The sequence below is a fragment of the Diadema antillarum genome, unplaced genomic scaffold (genome assembly GCF_040938485.1).
Source record: "Diadema antillarum isolate AM-2024a unplaced genomic scaffold, OU_Dant_1.0 seq00002718_RagTag, whole genome shotgun sequence".
Lineage (NCBI taxonomy): Eukaryota > Metazoa > Echinodermata > Echinoidea > Diadematoida > Diadematidae > Diadema > Diadema antillarum.
In genome coordinates this window covers 1-13,419 of record NW_027273316.1, presented here as the reverse complement: position 1 = coordinate 13,419, position 13,419 = coordinate 1, and the positions used below count along the sequence as shown (strand labels likewise).

The following is a 13,419-nucleotide window of genomic DNA, read 5'->3' as shown; positions in this document are numbered from 1 at the left end:
ATATCAGGATGCAAAGCCCACTAACTCTTTTGTGTGAATGGGCCTACTGACACCGAAGTTTCTTTCTCAAATGAAATTAAAATTGGGGGAAATCAATTTGATTTTGAAACATATTCTCTGCCCTCTTGTTATTCAACCTACACGTGGCAAAAAGCAATTCCAAAAATGGTAAACATGGAGCTCGAATTCTGCACTCGCCTGACAGAAAGTATCAAAGCCATAATATCTGTAGAGACAGATACAGTTGCTTGTGACACACTTGCTAATGAAAATATTGGGCCTATATTCTCTGCAGAAAAACTGTCAGCATTTTAATAGCACATCAAGACATGATGGGTGAGTACAGAGGGGTCAAGAAATGTGGCAAGCAGTGCCAAAAAAAGGTTATTTTCATACCAGTGGAAGAGAAATATATAAATTCCCTCTCTCTCTCTTTCTTAAAAAAAAAGGAGAGGATAGGAGGTTGAAAATTGATTTCCATCGCTGGATTGTTTTTGAAATCAACACAGACCACCATTATTGCGTTTGCTATGCTTTCTTCCTTTTTCCTGAATCAATTGCTTGGTATTAACAGAACATCAATGACTGGAACAGACAGAGCTAATGAAGAATATCCAGCCCTACAGAAAATACAACGACACTGGAAAAATGGCACAAAATTTATGCTGGAAGTTGCTTGGCAACTGCACCAGAATGCAAACACAAAATATCATCGACGGTAAAATTGCATGCTGGAGTGCAATTTTGCTAATTTCCGCCTGAAGTTAGCTGCGACCATCAGCGATGAGAATGTTCACATTGGAAAGGACAAAAAAAAAAAAAAAAAAATCATGATTTTGGTCACATGATTTCGACTCAATATTGAGAATACTCCCCACGGCGACACATGAAATGTGTCATCTTGCAGCATGGCCAAGCTACTGGTTTATCAGTCCCATGGAGCAGACTGCATATCATTCAGACAAGCACACTTATGATGGCAAAAAAAGTCCATGATTTTCTTCAACTGCCATTAACACTGCAACATTTCTTCAGAGGGACATCTTGCTTTCTTTTTTCTCCTCCTTTTTCGTCTCATTCAATCTCTCCACCATCCCCCATTTTTTTTTCTTTTAATCAAAATGGCAGAGATAGAGAAATGGTCAAATAGACAAGAAGAGAAGGACAAACGAACAAGGAAACAAACAGACAAACAGAGATGTGTATACACACATACTTCTGATGCATGTACCTAACATGCTAGGGTCAAGTGTATCCTCCAGGAATTTAGCAAGCAAACATGAAAGGATGCAGCTGTTTTACCTGTTGTTTCTCAATCTCTCCTCACTTCCCTACTCCTTTCATTTTACAGTACTCTCGCTTCTCTCTCTCTCCCCTCTTTCTTTATAACTCATACATACAGTGTATCTATAGGCCTACATAGGAATTCTTGACCATTTCTCTTTTTTAAAAAAAATATAGTAAAACTGCCACATTGTCCGATCCCACGAGGCAGTTCCTTTCATGTAATGCTTAGGGCCAATACCCGCATTGACTTCAATCGGCAATGAACTCATTGTATTACTGTCGCATGTGTGTGTGTGAGTGTGTGTGGGTGAGTGCGTGTGGGTGAGGCTATACTACCCAGGGAGGTATTGAGGACGGCCTTCGTTGAGAAATTTGTTGCGTGCTCAACATTCACAACAGAATCTTGACCAAGACTTGTGAGGGGAGTGAAAGGATCTGAGTGGGGAAACTTTTTTTTTTTTTTTCACGTTGCTTCTCAATAAAGTCCGCTCTCTCTTACTCTGCGACTCCCATTGTAATTAAACAGGCGCAGATGCTCCGTGAAGTCACTGGATGAATACGAGACGTTGAACTCTGTGTAGCGCGATAACACAATGACACCTGTAGACTGCAAAAAACCCTCGAAGATGCCGGCTCAGACAATACGAAAGCGACACGTGCAGATGTTTCCGTGAAATGCCCACAGAGCCCAGGGCACTCGCGATGTTACGCTGACTTTTCTTGTTAACCTAATTTGATTACGACGTCAACACGACGAGACAGAGCAATCTACGGCTACGGGAATCCTTCACACAATTTCAGCTCAATAGCTGATTTGATTTTCCCCCCTGAATGTCGTTTTCATCTCTCAAGAGAAAGAAACTTACAATTCTATTCTCGTAGGTATTTTCAGAAATGGACGCATCTTAATAGCAGTGAACAAAAAACCTGCCATGTTGTCATCTCTTTGAGTAACCAGTGCCAACACGCATGACAGCAATAGAAACCATTCTTCTAAAAGAAACAGTGATCTTGGGTGTTTAATGGCAATATGTACATCGTTTTCAGGTTGGCTTTAATAATAAATGAAATAAAATAACATTTAGACAGTGATAGAGGTATGCATAAAAATCAGACCTTTTAGAATAAGAAATACCATGGAATATAGAAGTTTCCCATGTTTTTATGAATCAGTGGTATCAGAGAGGGGAGTTGCAAATGCAAATTTACATATTCATAAATCATATGATAACTCAAGGGAATTTATTATTCAACATTCTCCGAAGAACATATTGACAAACTTAATTTAGAAACAGATACATCTATTTGGAAGTAGCAAAGGGGGGGGGGGGGCAGCCATCACAAAATTGGGCAAAATTGAAAAAAGGAGAGGTCCATCTTTTCTTTATCTACCCCTTCCACACCATCCCTGTACCCCTTCGACCTCAATCATGAAAGAAAACACTCGGTTCCTTGCACGTGCGGAAATGGTGCATCTCCACCGAGGCATTAAACTACGATCCGAGATGCGAGCAATCGCAGGGCAGGTGTGGTTCGTATTGATTGTCATTACCGTTTGTGTACATCATCCCATATTACCTCCTCGCGACAGGCTTACCTTCCCTTAATCCAATCAAGCACGCCATGGCGTGTCAAAGGGGGACACTGAGGCAGTCTTGTTAGTATTCCGGCAGAAAAAAAAAAATCCAATTTTTGTATCACGAAGAACATTGACATATGTAAAGAGTGCATCGCCATCTCTCAACCAGCCACGCAACGAACAAATTAGCATCCATTAAATCTCAGTTAGCCACTTGTCACAACACAGCCTGGTTCGTCTCCCACACTCCATCTACAAGTGGATATTGGATCATCCTCCTCCACTTAAAAAAAAAAAAAACACCCAAAACAGACTCATACTCTCAATATTGGCATTATAGGAATACAACTGAATGTTCTCATAGAGTTCTTGAATTCTTGGAAAATTAGAGAGTTCAGATATTTAACCTGATTCGACTTTGCCAGAGTTATCAAGCGTATGAATAGGTCTTTCTTGGTTTACCCCTGCCATTTCATTTCATTTCATTTCATTTCATTTCAAATATACCAACTTATTGAAAGCATTTGATCTGAAATGTGATATTATAGCCCATGCCCTTGACTTTCTGAACATTTATCTGGCAGAGTTTGAAATTTACAATAGTGACATCAAATCATTACATATGGACAATCTGAACCCCCCTCCCCCCCCCCCCCCCCCCCCGGAAAAACAAACAAACAAACAAAACTGATACACTACGTTTTTCAGCAACATCTCATGGGAATATGTAAAAAAAATGTTTCTACAGCCTATGACAAATGTCTGATATATCACACTATGATGTTGTCCAACAATAAGGTGATCTGTTTACATCTGCCAAGCTAGGGTGAGGTGATTCACCGAGCGAGGTTGGGGGAGAACTTTTGTCAGTGAGAAAGATGATGATGAAAAGAGAGAAAGAAGTGCTCATCTTTGGACAAAGGTTTTCATCAATTGATGCTGAAATCATCGTGATTGTTCACGTTTTCATTGTGACAGCCTCAAATGACATCTCCAAGGAAGTCGACCTTAATTGCGATGTTTGCTGCCCGGGAGAGACATGCCAGATTTATTGCTGGTTTGCGTCTTCTGACAGGCCCCAAACAGCGGCAGAGAGCCCGATTCGTACGTCTCTAGAATCTGAAAGTCTATGCCATCACCCATTGTTCGTCTCTACACCGACGTGTCATCCTCTGGATGACATCGTTATGGCAGGTTGGTGTCGACCTGCTCGGCGCTGACAATATGCAACACGTGTGGGACGGAAGGAAGGGGCAGAGCAGGTGGGTGATGCACACTGTATTAATAGCGGCTCCCTCCTAAAATACACTTTAAAAATCACGATAAGCCAACATTACATGTCAAGTCAGATATGATTTCGTCAAGGCGAGGCATCAGTGCACTTGCTTCATGACGGCACATACACTACTCACACACACAACGTCCCTGGGCGCACAGATATCACCGCAACTGTGGTTATAAATAGCTGGGAAGAGAAAGAGAAGGCTTTTGTGCGGAACTCATCACTCTCGCAACCGCAAATTATCAAGGTTGACATCCATCATGTTTGAGACTTCTTTGCAATCAAATCTATCTCTTCTTTGGATTTGTAAAGATGACAAAATGATTTTTTTAATAGAGCAATGAATCCAAGACTTCGAAAAAAAAAATCTAATTTCAATGCAACATGCTAACTTGATGCTTGCAAAAACCTCACGTATTACTGTTAAGCCTATATGAAACACCGGAAGACCACGATAGGTCAAAAGGTATTTTAAAAAAAATGTGTTTGGGAGTGATGTGATTCAAGTTTGCTTGTGTAAAGTTGTGTAGTGTTGCGTACCAACTACACAGAGCTTATGCTACCCTATGATGTGCCTACACTAGTCTACATAACAATATGCCGCACGACACATATCTAGGGTATGCAAGATGGGTGCAAAAAATTAAATATACTTAATTTTCTTTTGCATACTTATACCCGAGTATATAATGCAAAAAATATGCAGTTCACAAGTAAGTCCATACAACACTACACTCCTGCACACCACGCCAACGCAGTAGTATACATTACTACACTACTGTATGCCAATGACTACACAGTATTACACTTGCCTACGCCAGTCCGACAAAAAATCCTCTGAGGATGGATCTATGGATTTTGCTTTATCACTTCTTATTCTTGCGATTCTTTGCTTCCATCTCATTTTTTCTTGCATATGCTGGAGGCCAGTCGGTACACAACATTGCGCAGCTGTACAGCCCAGTGTGAAAGCCCCTTTACACAAAGAATTGGACACGTTGTTTAGTAAACAAGCTAACAAACAAAATCTTTTTCCAGTCCAGAAGGGCCAGTGGCCTTTCCTGAGGTCGTGAGTATTTTGCAGCCACTGACATCTGCCTCTTTCGTATTAACTTCGTGCGATTTCATGCGATGTTCTCGCCATCTGCATTCCAGCATGCAGACGGGGAGATTGGCCCAACCTGCCATCATTGAGTCTTGATGAGGGTGTGCGCCCAAATGATGAAGGCAGTCATCGGTAAAAGGTAATGCTTACTTTAAGGTTACCTTTCACCTTTCTGCTTTGAGCTTTTTTACACAATATCAAGACTGGAAAAAGAAAGACACTGGCTGTGAAGACTTCCAGTGTCTAACTTGACTCTGAAGAACCCAAGGAATGCTTTGGAATCTCAGTTTTTTACACAAAGGATAAGGACAGGACTTCAAAAGCAATATTTTCTCCACATACCACATTCTGGCAATTTCCATTTTGAGATTTTTCTCGGCAATGATAGAAGTGCTGATGCAATCTAACATACCCTTCTACCACATTGTGTGCACTTACATGTATACCTTTCAATGGTCGTTGGTGTACTCATAAACTATATTAATAACTCCTTGTCTGCGCTTAGCTACATTGCATCACAAATTATGCAATGCAATTGTTTTCTGTGTGCACAGTCCAGTTAGCTTGAAGCTGACACTGGCCTGGGAATCTTGCGAAAAAGGCTGCCACAGAATTCAAATCATGTCACCATTTTATAAAACAAATAATGCACATTATTTGGTCGGCATTGACAAAATCATTCACCCTCCATAACTTTTTTGAGTAGTTCAAAACACACACTGGGTTTTGCCTCATCGACGTGTTTCTGACCGTTCGAAAGCTACGATCGGGTAGATAATCTTCACAAATGCCCTCTGTAATGCGCATTGTTTGTATTTTTATAGATTCTTTAGAGAAAATCACACAAGACAGAAGTTATCCCACGGCTCAAATGAACCTTGTGCAAAGTATGTGAGGATATCAGGATCTCATACGGATAAAATGTTTTCTTGTTTGTATTTTTGAAAGGGAAACTTTCAGCTCTAGGATAGACATCATGCTGTAACGATAACATTTACACATTTCTCTCTTTACTCTGTTACAGTGGGCCTTCATCTGATGTTTGTAAAGAGGGAAAGAGCACGCGCGACAAGGGAGAAGCGTGCAAAACATTGTGACAACAGAATACACCGAAATCAAATCAATTCTGTCTGGAAAAACAGTTGTGCGGAATTCAATTATCCGCACGTTGGTTGACGCACGAATTAACAGCTGACTGACGGACAGAACACACAGCGACGGTGGGGGGGGGGGGGGGAGGGGGTCGGTCCTAATAAAACAGCTAAGCGGCTTGTGTGGATACAGGAGAACTGCATGATTAACGTTTTATTGGCAATCATGACACAATGCATGGTTTAACTTGTGGCATGGCTAGGGACCCTAGAGACACCAGTAAATGAACGCTACAGACAGATCAATTAGGGTGTTATCTTTGAACAAAAAACAACAACAACTATAAAATCCAGTCCTTATTACTCTCACGTAATGTCCATAAAAATCACGGAGCAAATCGCTTCACCAATCACTGTGTGAATTTTTTTCAATAATAAACAATGATTTGCCCATCATTGCAGATTTTACGCTTCAATTCTTTGAAAAATTACATCATTTATTTGACAGTTAGTAGGCTATATGCTTTGGAAAACAAACATGAAAGATTGAGATAATGCTATGTGTGGACATATTTCTCTTCCAATTTGATCACCATAATGTTCTTTACAAACGAAAAACTACCTAATTAGTTTAACCCTTCCCCCTCTCATACAACATCAAGCTGTGCAACCCTCCGGCATAGGCAGTAGTTCACTGGTAGTACACACATTCTCAAGAGACTACAGATTAATCCACACATGGGACTATGCAATTTGTGAGTTATTGCTTTGAAGAGGCTTAGTGGGGAAAGAGCATTAGGGTTTGTGGAGGCTGGCCATCCAAATAATTCTTTCTCTCTCTCGGTCTCCATCTCTCTCTCTCTCTCTCTATCTCTCTTGCCTCTGCTCCTCCGTAAATTGCCTAGGCATTATTCCCGGGCTGCCCTAACTGTCTGGTTTAAGACAGCGTTGCCGTGGAAAAGCTTTCTTGCGAGAATTTTAATTTCGACATCTAATGCTCTAATCTTCCCCCGTATCCGCACTCTAAATTTGCGTGAAGCCATCTTGCTGCTTTCCACCCGTGGACATTTTTTCCTGCTGGATTCTCCTCATCTCTTATCCCACTGCCCTCGAACCCTCCCATCCCTTCCCCGCGCCCGCCCCCCCCCCCCCCCCCCCGGAAAAAAAAAAAAAATCCTGTTTGCATGGCTCCTCCTATGCGAATCAGCATCTTCGAGTGCGAGAGCAATGAATTTATCCCGAGCGTGGCAGGATGGATTAGGGCTCTTTGGTCGAGAGGCTAGAATTGGATCAGGACCGGGGCTATTGGCTGTGGACTCTTGCCCGCCCGGGCCCCAAGAAGAGGTGTAATTTGATAATGCATACGCCGATGACGTCCGGTATAGGGAAATGCGACGAACAGCCGAGCACAGGGGAGGGACTATTAAAAACAGCCAAAATCCCACGGGAAGCATCGGGAAAAGAAAAAAAAAATCTCTTCCCCTCTACGTCCTGAAGTCTTAATGATGTTATGTATCGCATGATGTCTTGAAGAACAAAGAGATGATATTCCGCACCAGTCAACTGACAGTATACGCCTTGCTGCTACACGGGGCCATACCCCCTTTGGAAATGCCCTACACGACACACATGCGCAAGAAATATTTTCACTCGTGCCACTGACATAACAAAAGGGGGTGCCCCTGCTCTGCGCATTAGTTTGATGGATTGGCCTTTTACGTCCCATCACATGACCATGAAACGAGTCAGGAAGACATTTGAACTCAGTCAAGTTTGATTATCAACTACTATTCCACGAACGATACCATTAAATGCCTCCCATTGTATTTGATGCTGCACACAAAAGTAGCCTCTTCTTCACGTGAGCAGCAAAACCGCTGTACCTAAATTCATCTTCAGCTTTGCTTTGGATGATTTGTTTGGGCTGAAGTGGCCATCATTTTTCAGCATTACAGTTACTTCTAATAAACAAAACAACACAAACAAATCTTCCTACCATTTTTGTCTACAGCAAATAGCACTGGCAAAATCAATGGCAGAGTTATTATTGAAAACCTGCTCAAACCGACTGGTATATATCTTATATTTCCCACAATTTAAAACATGTCAAATGCATTTTATATAATATATAGCTATTTATAAATACTATTACATATGTACATGCGGAGTATATTTTTCCCTTTCAATCCCACCCCTCTCGCTTCTCTCTACACAAAAATTATGCCAAACTTCCCTCAGTCCCATGAATACACAATCATGATGGGCTCGTATGGGAGACGAGCTAATACACTATATTTCCGGAAGGTGTCAAATTGGTGACGACATCATAGCTGCCTCGCAGAGAGATGTTGTCGTCGTCCTGGAAATGGCCACTGATCTCATGGCATCAGCGGCAGGACCACATCCAAAGCTAGATTTCAGCTCAAAGGCTTTGCGAAGAGTCTTGTCTCCATCGTATCATTCGGGGGGAGGGGGGGGGGGATGTTGGGGGAGTTGGTCGGATGAGTTTTGGGATGGAGAAGACAGAGAGTCAAGATGAATGGTGGAGGAGATGCCTCTTCAGGCACTCACCACCAGAAGGCTTGAGCAGCTAGCCCACTCTCATAGCTCATTGCCAGGTGCACCTTTTGTCGTTGGCCCCCCCCCCCCCCCCCCCCCCCCGAGTGATTTATACCATCCCTGCAGCAAAAGACTCTCTTCTTGATTCGGGCACTGAATTGCACCCCCCCCCCCCCAACCACGGTAATACCGCCAAAGCTAATGAGCCATTGACCAAATTGACGATTGAAACTTTGGCTACTTTTTCAGATGAGATGATACCTCCCATCAGAAATATTTCCTGTCCTTTGTTGTTAATTGACAGAGACGATTTATGCGTACGGGTGGAAAAGCTCAAAGGATGTCTCTGCAATACTTCAAGCGATGAGCTCAGATGACAGTCCAGTTCAAGGGGCCAGTTCCGCAATGCGCGATGGATGTAAACAGTAAATATTGGCAACAATTTTGGGCCACGTTTCTACTCTCTAATTGTCCTGCAATATTTGCCGTGCTGAGCTAGTCAGTAAACGTAGTTTCAAATATCTGTACACAAGGTCTTTGGATACTCAGCTCAGAAAAGCAAATTTTGCAGTAACATACATACACTAAAGACATTCTCACCTTTTGCTAAACTTGTCAATGTCTTTTCAAATGCATTGAAAATCTAGTTAACATTCAGACTTCATTGTGCCTGCTTCATGTGATGTACGGCGCTCTATTCAGATAAAATGATAAAACATGTGCAAAATTAAAGGGATGGTACAGTATTGGTGGAGATGAGAATTGGGCCTTTTAACTTTTTGCGAGACACCAAGAAAACACTTATGATATAATACAGAACATACCATTGAGAAATTCAAAGTTTATTTGATGAAAATCGGGTTTGGAATGACTGAAACATCCAAATTGTAAAGTTGACTGAAACATCCAAATTGTAAAGTAAAACAAAGCAATCATAATAAAGTGTGGGTCCCATACTTTATTAGAATCACTCTTTTTTTTTTGATTGATCTCAGCCATTTCAAAAACAATTTTCATCAAATGAACGTTGAATTCCTCATAGAATTACATGCTTTTCATATTTCATAAGAGGTTTCTCATTATCTCACCAAAAAATGTTAGAAACCTGAAATTAGGTCTCAACCAAAACTATACAATCCCTTTAACTGAGGTATTATAAGTTATAATCTCCCATGTGTAGTAAAGAAAAAATCTTAAAAAACTATGACAGGACCACATAATTCCAAAATCTATTTCCTTCCGCCACCATTGAAACTGTTTCCCCAAATGCAGCGAAGGATGCTGCACAAACAAACAGACAGTACGGTACTCAAAGTATCGTAGCAGTTGCAGGTTAAAGGAGAAGTTCACCTTTATGAAATACAAATTGGACATGAGGATGGAGTGAATGCAGCAATATTAGTAGAACACATCAGCGAAATGTTGAGGAAAAGCAATCCATTCAAAAGTTATTGATTTTATAAGTTTCTAATCAAGCAGTCACTGCTGGTTGAGAAGACTACTACACTCTATGATATCACATGCATAGACCAATACAAGGAAAGTATTAAGAGAATTTCACAAAATTTCAATTTTTGAAAAAAAGTACACAATCCTCGACTTGTCACTGACGTACATAGTATGTATTAAAAGGGTAATATTATTCCCCCTGCCTTTTGAAAGAGGCAAGTCAAGTGTTCTTTTATTGTGCGAGAAAAGTGAAAATATGTTGAATTTTCTTGATATTTTTTTTTAATTGTTGTACACAGGTGACATCACAAGCTATAGTAATCTTCTCATCAGCGATGGCGGCACCAAAACTTCAAAATTCACAAAGTTTTTTAACAGATTGTCTGATCTTCCTCAAACTTTCACTGATGGGTCCTACCAATATTGCTGCATTCTCTCAATTCACATGTGTATGAAGGTGAACTTGTCCTTTAATGTCCACTGCCCCCCTCATTTTTCCCTCCTTTATTTTTATGACCAACTGAAATAAATCACCTGGGCACACGGTTGGAGGATACCATATATCGGTAATAGTCTTTTAGTCACTGAGAGGACTCTTGGACCTCTTCACAGAGACCCTGCAGAGGTGAGTGGCAAGAGGGCGACAAAAAATGTGGGAATTTTTGCCGAAATCCAAACCCAACAAACACAGAGCGGATAGGGATCACCCCCTGTCTTCTTGTCTGCTCAATATGACAGCATCGCAGCAAAGAGCATTCTGTCCTGGCCAAGATGCAATCCCCCCCCCCCCCCCACACACACACACACACGACTAGCACGCTTCACGGTGTCACAGTCTCCTTCAAGTGCATACCTGGTGCTTTTGATGACTCCCGGTCATCACGGATCAAGGCAAATTGTGGAATGTCAAGATCTCCCCAACCCCTACCCCCCCACAAGTGATCCCGGTGTGACTAAAAATGGTTACATGCCAACCGGACAAGGGTGATATCATCCCACGCATCAACGGCATTTCGTCCAAGATGCTCGGGATGGGGAGAATTTTCGGTTATTTTTCTTTTGCCGCCACACGCGTGTGCCGGAGCGTCGATATCTCTCCGTCCATCCCTCCATTCACAACACAGGCAGGTATCAATAACACCTTGGGGTATTTGTTTAGGCAAAGCTCTGCCTATCATGCCAGAGCAGATACTAGCATGACCAGGAGGAGTTGGGGGGGGGGGGGGGGGGGGGGGGAGGAGAGAGAGAGAGGGCAGTATGCAACACATAGGGCCTTATTTAAAAGTTTGACCTCTTTCTCCTAACAGAGGCATCTTTATTGGACATACAACACTCCTTACAATCTTGAGTGGTGCAGCAGTTCTCTCTGATTTACATCCAATTTGTATACACTCACCTTCGTGTTCCTTTTTTTTCTGGCAAATTAACACCCCAGCAACCGCTCATAAGGAATGAATCAATATTTTTCCCTATTGCACAACTTGAGTTTGGAGGAATGTAATTACCCCCCCCCCCCCCCCACTGCCGAGGGTACGTAAACGTTGCAATTAAAAGAGAGTTTATCTTGGGTCGTTTGAGGCTCCGTGTGAGGGGGGGTGATGGACTTAGCGTCTGCCTCCTCTCTCCGGATGGCTTCTTTCTGTCCCCGAACTGATTACAAAAGGAGGCTAATCTTCGCGAAATGCTCCTTCTGCCCTTTTCCGCGGGGGGCTCCCCCACTTCCTGTGCGACAAAGGCCGGGGATTTCGTCTGTGCGCCAAGGCCGCCAGTGCTCTGTATGTCCCAACGCACGCTCGAGAAATAGGGAACGTTCCTGTTTGATTGTACACATAGCAGGCAGCATTCGATCCATTTCCGCAGTCATCTATTGCCACTAGCTGACTTTCACTTCAGACCTAAAGACCATTGATGAGAAATATGAACATAAGCCATTAACATCTGTCCACATGGCAATAAATGATTATGGCAGTTACCATCGCAACATGGTGACATTTTGAACCCCCCCCCCCCAAACATAATTGGGATATCTTTCCCAAATCTCCCTCTCTTGATAACAATGCATGAATTAATGATGCATAATTAAACAATAAATGGATGTATTCAAGCCACGGATGTTACTGGGAACACAAACTTAAAGAGAATTTACCCAGCGACTTCAATCAACAGGTGAAAATGATTCCTTTCACATACCACAAACTTGGAAAACTTCTGACTACTTCTGAGCATCTGACATGTGTCGGCAAGCTGACTCAACGTCAATTTTCAGCAGAAGTTTTGAAACCAAGAGAGCCGGGTCGACAGATGTAAGATTTACTGTGATAAGAAAAAGTGGATCTTTGGGCCTTTTCACATCCCATCCAAAAACAGAAGGGAGGGCAAACTTTGAAGGATAGAGTTCCTAGTCCCATGATTCAAATCTGATCTTTGAAAATTGGTCCTAATGATTGAGCAGGTCGCAGTCTACCCCTACTGCACTTTCTTTTTTTTTTTTTCTTCCTCTCCAGAAACAAGTTTGGAATCCTCCCGGAATGTGTGTCAAGCGAAAAGAAATCCTCCTTCAGTTCGTGTCCCTCGGCAGGTGAGTCCGATGGGGATGGGGGGAAAGTGGGTCATCAAGATTGACCTTTTGGTACTAGCGAGTCAGTCCACCCAAATAGTCCCATTCCACTCATAGCTGAGCTCTGCAGTCACCACCACACAGTTCCCTGTGGGTGGGAACTGTGTTCTTCTTCTTTGCTGTGATGGGACTGTTCATGTGGAATATTCAGAAGCCAAAAGACAAGACGCAATGTACACACAAGGGGAGCCTTCTCTTTGCCTAGTTGTGATTTCCTATCTCGGCCAAGTTTTTGGTTGTCTGTTTCTGGTCCCCCCCCCCCCCCCCCCATGAATTATGGACCTTGTTAACCAGTCGAGGATGGGTTGATTTTGCTGCAACACACATTTCCCCATAGCACTAGCCCGAGTATACTCGGGACTCGTCCTCACCATAGGTAAAGAATGATAACGTGTGATCCCATCATGACATTGCTTAACACCCCCCCACCCACCCAACCCCCACCCCCCC

General features: G+C 42.4%; 1 protein-coding gene across 1 annotated transcript in view; it reads left to right on the top strand.

The window, feature by feature from the left end:
• LOC139715071 (uncharacterized) overlaps positions 1-12,930 on the top strand; it is a gene marked incomplete at both ends in the record, with an annotated part of 50,628 nt that extends 37,698 nt beyond the window's left edge. Inside the window, one exon of the mRNA XM_071626694.1 lies at positions 12,857-12,930. Coding sequence (XP_071482795.1) covers positions 12,857-12,930 — 74 coding nt within the window. The remainder of the gene's footprint in view (positions 1-12,856) is intronic.
• Positions 12,931-13,419: the final 489 nt, after the last annotated feature.